This window comes from Magallana gigas, chromosome 10 (assembly GCF_963853765.1).
Source record: "Magallana gigas chromosome 10, xbMagGiga1.1, whole genome shotgun sequence".
NCBI classification, from domain to species: Eukaryota; Metazoa; Mollusca; class Bivalvia; order Ostreida; family Ostreidae; genus Magallana; species Magallana gigas.
This window is the reverse complement of record NC_088862.1, coordinates 1,099,205-1,108,610: the sequence shown is the minus strand read 5'-3', so window position 1 is coordinate 1,108,610 and position 9,406 is coordinate 1,099,205. Positions and strand designations below refer to the sequence as shown.

The window sequence follows — 9,406 nt, the reverse complement described above, 5'->3', positions numbered from 1 at the left end:
ATCTCTGCTATCCTCCGATCAGATCAACTTTATTCTGAAGGAATTATCCGTTGTAAATTTTCACCATCAGTAATTTTTATTAAAGTTCTTATATTGTTATATTAATGTTGATACCATATAGACTATTCCTTTAATTTAAATTGACACAATGACTTAAATGTAAACCACAGGTAAGATAAAACCTTACTGAAGAAATCTGTTATTGTAAATCATATAACAATAAAGAAATCTGTTATTGTAAATCATATAACAATAAAGAAATCTGTTATTGTAAATCATATAACAATAAAGAAATCTGTTATTGTAAATCATATAACAATAAAGAAATCTGTTATTGTAAATCATATAACAATAAAGAAATCTGTTATTGTAAATCATATAACAATAAAGAAATCTGTTATTGTAAATCATATAACAATAAAGAAATCTGTTATTGTAAATCATATAACAATAAAGAAATCTGTTATTGTAAATCATATAACAATAATGGTTATTCATTCGCGGATACTTTGATTTCAATGTCAGTTTAGGATTATTAGGGAACTAAGTTTTTCCGAACCGGGAGGTTCCGCCGAGTAATCCGTAGTAATAAACAGATTATCCCAAAAGTAAAATGTCCTCCAATAAAAGAAACAAAGAACAAGGTAAAATTTCGTATTTTTAATGCTGGCCTTGGTTTTTCACAAAGCCTTCAATATACACGTGTATACAATTGATAATATACAAATAAAAAAATATATCCACATCTGAGATACATATTGGTCGTGGTGAATAAATACAGCTACTGTAATAAGCTTTTGATCTTGTGTCCAATTGTCATTTTTACCCCAAGATTTTTCCTTATCACAATATACATTTTCATCGCAAACTATAATCTCAATTCAGAATAAAATTTAGAGTTTCATTGTTTTAAAACGAATCTGTAGTTTAATATTATATACCGGTATATTCTAACTATAAATTGAATTGCATTTATAATTCATTTTGAAATAGCATTTTATGCATAACAATTTTTTGCATACCTCTTCCTGACTAAAATGTTTATAATTATTTATCATGAAAATGAACTGTCTAAATTCAAAGATTTCATACTGTATGAATATGCATACCGCGTATTATAACTACATATTCTGACTCTAATCAATGAATATTCATTACACACTTTTTGATATTAGTAGAAATATATACTGACCTTGACATCAGTGTAATGTTGTTCTAATTATGTAGTAAAAGTCCTCTGGTTACATAGTTACAAACCTAAATAGTTTCTCTTCATCACAGGTTATACAAAAATACTAGAAAAACATGTAAAATCAGACCTGCCCTAAATTTAAGGGGTAAATCACTCCATCTTTCACGCAGTGTAACTAAATTCCCAACAAGTCACATTGATCTAGCTGTCCATTTCTTATATATGCTGACTCTAACTAAATGAACACTCTTTTTGAATACGCATTATACACATGTGCATATATATTTACAATTCACGTACATTTAACAAAACTAAAAAAAAACATGAATAAACTGGTCAACTTTAAATTGCACTTTTTTTCAACATATGAACATCAATAAAACATATATACAACACAGGCTTCCAGTGATAGTACAACGTAAAGATCACATACAAGCACACCTGATGTTTTGAATTTGATTTCATGTAACTATAAATGATTATCTGTGCCAATATAAAGAGTATAAAACAAAATAAAATGTGTGATGGTTGATTATCAATGAAGAAAAGAGAAAAAAATCCTTACTTTGAGAAAAAAATGGCTGCTGCTATTTTTTGACCAGCCAAAACCAACAGATATATGTACATCTATTTTGGAAAAAAAAAAAATGTACATCTATTTTGTAGTGAAAATATTGAATTTATAATGATGATAAAATGTTAACGTTGTTATCAAAAAAGCATCATTTATTTTATTGCATAAAAAATAACTATTGATGAATACACACTTCATAGCTCAGAATATCACATTTATACATGTATTACATGACCATTACATGTACAATAATCTGTTGATTTGGAAATGCTTTATTGAAACTAGATCAATAAATCTCTTCATTCATTGGTTGAAATCTGTGTCATATGACTGGTGATCAAACTTCTTTGGAAGACTAGTAAATGGACTGATTAAATATGTTTCAGTATGTAACAGCTACATCAAATGGTTAATGTTGAATCCATATTGAAAAATGAATTTGTCGTCGTCACAGAACTGTAACAACAAGGTACAGCTTTTACTTCAGTTTTGATTTGAACATCTCAGCCATCACTTTATACAACCTTGACCCTTGACCTTAACATTAATGCATGTACTTTGGTTCAGAAGTTCATGACCCCTGCAGATTGACCCTTCAGCTGTTGTTGAATTGTTTAAGCTTCAGATCAGTTGTTCTGCTGTTAAAATTCCCGAACTTCACATCATGGATGAGGCTAACCCTGCCATGGCAGATACTGTTGCTATGGTTACTGTGTGACCCCTGGTCCAGACACCCATTTTGTTTGTTTCAACTGAACCTATTAAGTAAAAGCTATATGTGAACAAATGGTCGTTATTTATAGATTGATTATTTAACCTACATAATTGTGTTGACATTAAGAATACATAATCACAAAATTGATGATGTCATTTTACTTTGCATTAATTATCATCTGTAACTGGCACATGGAAAATAGAAATATGAAATATTCTTTAAAAAAATAACACAAGACAATGAAATTCTGAGCCTGGTAAATTAAGGAGCGAACAGTCACACACCTGACCTACAGGCAACTCTTCTGATTGACATGCTGTACAGTAGATCAAAACTTGTCATGTCTGATCATAAGCAGGAGTTACTGACCTTTTTCAGGGCGCCCCGCCCCTGGAAACCCCGGATCTGAATCATCAGCTCTTCCCGTGGATCGAGTTTGGGCTCAAACTTCTTGCTGCTTCGCTTCTTGGCCTTCTTCTCTTTGTCCATGGAGTCTGACTTCATCCTCATCTGCGGCAGCATGGGCGGACTAGGAATGGGAGCAGGGATAGCGGACTGTTCCGCCGGTTCCATACTATTCCGTGGGGAATCCTGTGACACAGACGTGGCCTGAGCAGCTAGGGTCTCCATACTCTTCTGCATCTGAGCAAGCATCTGTTTTTGGATCTCTATCTGAGCTTTGAGCTGGTTCTGTAGCTGTATGGAGTTTTCGTCTGTAGGGACTGGCTGGGAGGCCAGCAGGTTCTGATTCTGTTCTAGCTGTGTCTGCCAGACCTGGATCTGTTGCTGCATTTGTTCCATGGGGCCCACATCCATACTGCTCACACTTCCTCGAGCTGAGCTCGGCGCCGAGTTATAGTTTAAGCTATCTCGAGCTGAGCTCGGTGCAGAGTCACTGTCATTCTGAGAAGGTTCATTGTTATTCACACTGTCTTCATTTATCTCATTATTTGCTACACTCTTGGACTCTGACAAACCATCTGTCACATCTTTGGAGAGATCAAGTTTTTCTACCACAGAATTATCAGGAACCAAACGCTCCGAAGACTTCACAATGGGAAGAGCCATCAGTGAAATAGACTTCTCCTCCATCACATGCTCTTGTTCGCCCTCAGAGCTCGGAGTAAAACTCAGTTCATTACAACGGTCCTTGATACTTGAACCGCTCTTCTTTAATGGAGTTAGTAACACATTCTCGTCGCCGTCGGAGCGGAATCGAGATCGGAGTTCCTCTAACACTAACACTGGGGAGGTGACGACCGCGGGGGACTTCCTCCCCGACCGTCTCTTGACCTCCTCACCGGGAGGCTTGGTGTCTGTCTTTAGATTCAAGCTCTGTGGTTTCTTTTTCTTTGGTCCTGTGAAATCAACATTCTGTAAATCATCGAAAGTCAAAACAAATTCCTCCTTTTCATGCTTCACTTCTTTGGGTTTTTCCTTCTCCTGTTTCACTTCTTTGGGTTTTTCCACCTCTGCCTGTTTAGTAGCAGTCTCTTGACTTGGAACCTGGGGCTGCGCTTTAACAGTCTCTTTCGGGTTTTCAACCAGAGGTTTAACATGCTCTTTAGGAGAGTCCAAGTCCGGAATCCGCCGGGGACTCCCGGGTCCATCACTGGAGGAGGAAAGAGGATAAATCACCTCTGTTATTGTCTCTGAATACTCCTCTTCTTCCTCCTCCTCTTGACCTTTGACATCATTTTGCTGACCTTTAGCCTCCTCGGTCTCTTGGAACCCTGGAGGAACCGAGTCGACAGTGAAGCTGTAAGTGATTTCGGACACCTCACTGTCGCGCTGAGCTGACTTTTTATTTTCCCTCGGACTTTCACAGGGTGAACTGTCCACACTAGAGAAATCCAGTTTGGCCACCTGGACAGAGATTTTCTGCTTCGGTTCTGAATCTGGTTCCGTCTGGTTTGATCCGGCCTCCACTGCAGGTTTCTGGTTGACCACTTCTTTGTTCATCCTTTCCACAAAGTGGGCCATCTCGTTTTTGTATTCCTCTTCATCTGAAATATCCAAAATTATAAATCATATGAATTCAGCTATGGTGTAAAAGTGTATATTCATAAAAAAAGAAGTTGAGTTTTAGGAAATACAAATATCAACATCCCATCCCAACCCCTGGATTTAATGCTGGCTAGTGAAACAACTATCACAACAATTCTGTTACATTTTAATACATTTGTAATACCTAACTGTATCATAATCACACACAGGTTTGCTTTTGCTGATCAACTATATGCAAATACATAATTGGTTGAATTAAAAATGCCAATGTTCTCTTATACAAGCTAGTAACAACAAATGACTGGGAACTAACCTCAATGATACAGACTTATTGTACCAGTACTGTACATAAAATGGGACTGCTACTATTCTCTATAACACAACATTAGTAATCAATCCACATCAAACCTATACATGTATATAAGTCACTGCACACAGCTTACTAACTATTATAGTTTCTCCACACAACTAAATAACTGTTATAGTTTCTCCACACAACTAAATAAATTTTATAGTTTCTCCACACAGCTAATTTTAAATAACTGCATCAGTTATAGTTTCTCCACACAGCTAAATAACTGTTAAGTTTCTCCACACAGCTAATTACTTTCATAGTTTCTCCACACAGCTAAATAACCATTATAGATGCTCCACACAGCTAATTAAATAACTGTTATAGTTTCTCCACAATTTAAATTAATGTTACAATTTCAGTGATGTATTATGTTTTACAAACTCTTTGTGCTCATTTCACTAAATATATAAGACAATTCTATATAAGAATTAAGTTATTTGTAACACACAAGTCAAAGTGTTTCATTTCATAAGGATGTTGCAGGTTCCTTCCATATCTGGACTACCAATTTTCGATGATGTCAAAGATAAAAATGTTTTCAACAGATTCTTACATTCATGGACATTTAAAAAATTCAACATGACAATGAATGTGTAATGATATGATCGTTACAATTCATGGTTTTGAGAACTTTTTATATTGTAAAGTTAAAATTCATTTTTTGCAAAGTCTATGCTCTATACACTCGATATGTTTGGTGTATAATTATGCAATCAATTTTTTTGGCTATTTAATGTTCATTTTTGGGGGGTAAATGTTCAATATTCTTCCTTTAAGCATTGCTTTATATGCTTACATATGGATATAAACATGCATATATAATGTAACATATTTCCTGTTGAGCTCTTGGTAGATATGTAAGTGCATGGATCATAAGTATGGGGTTATTCAAGTGCAGACACACATGCAGTATAATCAGTGATAAGACACAAGGCCATACCGGGATTAAACAGATTAATATAGACCAACATAGCTGACCGTGCATAAGATATTAGGGCGCAGAGCACACTGACACACAGACAGACTGGCTGGGCAGGTCCTAGTTTTACACTGCCCCATCGCCTGTCACTAGACATGTCCTAGTTTTACACTGCTCCCTTGCCTGCCAGGGACTGGTTTTACCTTCCTCGCTGGACTCCTCTAGCATGGCTTCCTGTCCCGCCAGTATGGCCAGCTCAAAGCCCATGTTGATCTCATCAATGGTTGTCACGGAGGCCATGCTGGTGCGACTCTCCGCCCGACTCTGCGCTGTGAGGGGCAACAGAAAACAGTCAACAACAGAAAGCAGGACTCCAGCTCAGGAGCTCCTCTGGAGGGGGGGGGGGGGACAACAGTGGGACAGGAAGAGTCAGTATCTAATGAGAGCCTGGGATTACTAGTTTACTATTGAAATTTCAACAAAAAGGGGCATTGTAAAGTGTTATCAGAGATTTTTCTGATAAAAATGTCTCATATTTAAAATATAATATCTTTAAAGATTCTGTGCTCAATTTCTTTACATAAAAATATTTTTGAAAGTATTTTTTCCATCAAAACTGATTTCAAATCAAAAGTTCATTTACCAAGGTAATACAGGTACACTGCATGCTCCCTCCAGAGGAGCCCCTTACAGATACAAAAGGGAATAAACAGAGGTAGATAAGAATCTCTGGTCTATTGCTGACCAATCATGTTCAGTGTTACCTAACAATTTAGTATAAAATCAGCCAATCAGTAACATTGAAACAAGTATCAAAGTTATAATCAAATTTACTTTTATTTCATCCAATCAAATTTCAGTCCTAAGTAACACTGAACAACAACATGCTTTAGTGCAGCTTGAAAGATAACCAGGTTTTTCTTCTATATCTCATTCAGATTTGAAAGACAATATTCTTTTGAATCTATACACATATCTTACAATTGAAATCAAATACAATACAACCCAAATTCATACAATAGTGTTATTTAATACACAAAATACCAAAAGAACTCTGAAACCTGATGCTATCATAATCATACAGATATATCAGAGGAAAAGACAACTTTTCTGCATGCATGTTCATATTAATTCAACAAAGGGTTAGTGTGCAAGGTTATTAAGTCAAGTTGTCTTTTAATCCCCTAATATTTGTCTAGCCTTTCCCTGACCCTTTTATCTATTCACTTGTTCAGTTATGTCTTTGATCTGAAGGTTCAGTGACCATTTCCCAAAAAATATTTATTTCAATAATTGCCATGAAAACTATCAGATTTTCAATCAAGTTTTCTTGTATGATAAAATTATCGGATTAAACAGGTTTCAAGTTAGAGAGGTAACCTATTTACGTCAGTGTTGAGTTGTACTGTACGAGCTGAATATCTAGCATTACACATTAAAGAATTAATCAGACTTTGTGATGACTATTAGCCCCCTACTGATGACTTGACGAGCCTACACAGGCTGGAAATTACCACATAATTGATTTTTCATGCAGGTGCAAATATTTGCAGTTTGATTACAAAACAGGTGCATTTATTTATTTTCTGTACTTTTTGCAATTTCCAAACATCATCTACTCCAATAACTCTGACAAAATCAATTAAACGTTTTTTGTAATTTTATTTTTTTTGCATCTGAGATGATACTTGCAATAACAATAATAGCAAATTTAGCAAAAAGTGGCACCCAACAGAAAAATCCAGTTACATGGTAATTGCTGTGGCTCTGCAGTGAGTTAATTAACTGTTAATTAGTTACAGAACAGGATCAGGAAGGCATTCAACAGAGAGTGCATTCTATAAATTCTGTGTCCTAGCTCTGTACTCTACAGTTACGCAAACAAATTGACATTTTGTCAGTCGGTGATGTAAATTAGAGGCAGATGACATAAAATGGGTGAAAAAAATGATGTAGGTTACATTGCTCTACGTTTGGGCAAATATCGAAAACAATGAAAGCAATTAATTTATAATGAAGATAAGCATAATTTTTTTTTTTTGGGGGGGGGGGGGTGTTGGAGGGGGAAAGGGTGTGTGACTGTACAAGGGTTTTGTGTTGATGACTTATACTCTTATATATAGAAGTTTTACAATATTGAGTTGATAAATGGCTGACTGACACATGATACACAAGTGACATTTAGTGACAGTTGTACAATACTAGTGTGATACATTGGTTGGCTTGTTGATACGTGATACACAAATATCACAGGTGCTCTATGGTATTACGATGATACATGGTTTGTTGATATGTATGTGATATATTCTGTATATTAATGGGAGATTTTGATATGATATTATAGCGATACATGGTTTGTTTGATACGAGGTTAGATACATCAATATCACACTTCTGCTGTCATATCTTACTTGTGTGTCTGACGCTTGACTGAAACTCTATAATTAAAAACGGTGAAGAAAAACTATATGATAAAAGCTGCATCTATTGCCATGCCAACAAAAAGGTGCTTCTCTCGTACATGGAGAATTGGTAGAAAAATTATTGGCATAGTACAATCATTTCTATGCAATGCCATATTGTGAACAGCAAGAAAAAATTAGACACATTGTAATATTTCCCTTCCCAAAGAAGATCCAAATTATACACATGTTTTTAAAAACTAATGTTCCAAACCACCAATAGAAAACATACATGTACATCATTGTACAAATGAGAGAAATAGAAATTTAGTCCTATCTAATGTGTTTTATTTTTAGAATAATCTAGAACTGAATATTTTCTAAACTAACTAAATCCCCAGACATAACTTCACCCATAACAAGCGACTAGTCCATGACAATTCTAGGATATATGTACTAATCAAAAATTGTGCATTAATTTATTCATTACTATGATCAGAAGGATTTTTTTCCCAGCATTTTGCCGGTGAACTTTAAGCATGGGCAGCCATGGCACACTCCCTTATCAATTTTTTCCAAAATATCATAATCAACATATCAGAACAAACTACACAGAATTCATGATGACGTTTATACATACTTGGTGAGCTTTTGGGACTCTCCTGATCGAAAGATGTGCTGTCATCGCTGGTCTCCGTGCCGATGTCAACGGTGTCGACCTTGACCCCCATGATGTCACTGTAGCTGACTACCTCCCCGTCCTCTGGTGGGGGCTCGTCCGGCGGGGGTGGAGCCACGAAGCACGGCTTCAGGGGCCGGGGAGTGTCCACCTCCTCCACAGTAAGGTCACCATTCTCCACCATCATCATCTGGTCCTCTCCCTCCTCAAGGTCTTCACCGAGGTGATTTTCAAGGTCATCACCAAGGTGATTGTCAAGGTCGTCTAGAACCGCATGGATGGCTAAAGTATCATCTTCTGTACAGGGAATAGAATGGATGCATACAGAGATAATTTTATTTAACAGGTCTTAATTTAAAATGAAACACATACCTACAAGTGGATATATTTGGGAAAATACTACTAAAGTGAAAAAGAGATGAGACTGATGTAAGCTAGCACACACACACTGCACTCCAGAGTCACTGTGATTATTGTGAAAGAAAAAATCTGTGATGAAAAACAGCTACAGTTACTGTACATTACAACTAGCATTGAATTGTTATTAAATTACCGTATAAATAT

General features: G+C 35.9%; 1 protein-coding gene across 17 annotated transcripts in view; it reads right to left on the bottom strand.

The window, feature by feature from the left end:
• Window positions 1–645: 645 nt before the first annotated feature.
• The window catches only part of LOC105340586 (protein cordon-bleu), a 50,519-nt gene continuing 41,758 nt past the window's right edge, over window positions 646–9,406 (bottom strand). For 14 of the 17 annotated variants that reach the window (XM_034449030.2, XM_034449026.2, XM_034449023.2 and 11 more), the window contains 5 exons: window positions 8,804–9,139; window positions 8,173–8,199; window positions 5,966–6,091; window positions 2,851–4,487; window positions 646–2,524 (listed from right to left, as the gene is read on the bottom strand). In XM_034449030.2, coding sequence (XP_034304921.2) covers window positions 2,474–2,524; window positions 2,851–4,487; window positions 5,966–6,091; window positions 8,173–8,199; window positions 8,804–9,139 — 2,177 coding nt within the window. In that variant the 3' untranslated portion in view covers window positions 646–2,473. The remainder of the gene's footprint in view (window positions 2,525–2,850; window positions 4,488–5,965; window positions 6,092–8,172; window positions 8,200–8,803; window positions 9,140–9,406) is intronic. The other 3 variants (XM_034449024.2, XM_034449025.2, XM_034449027.2) reach the window with 3 other exon arrangements.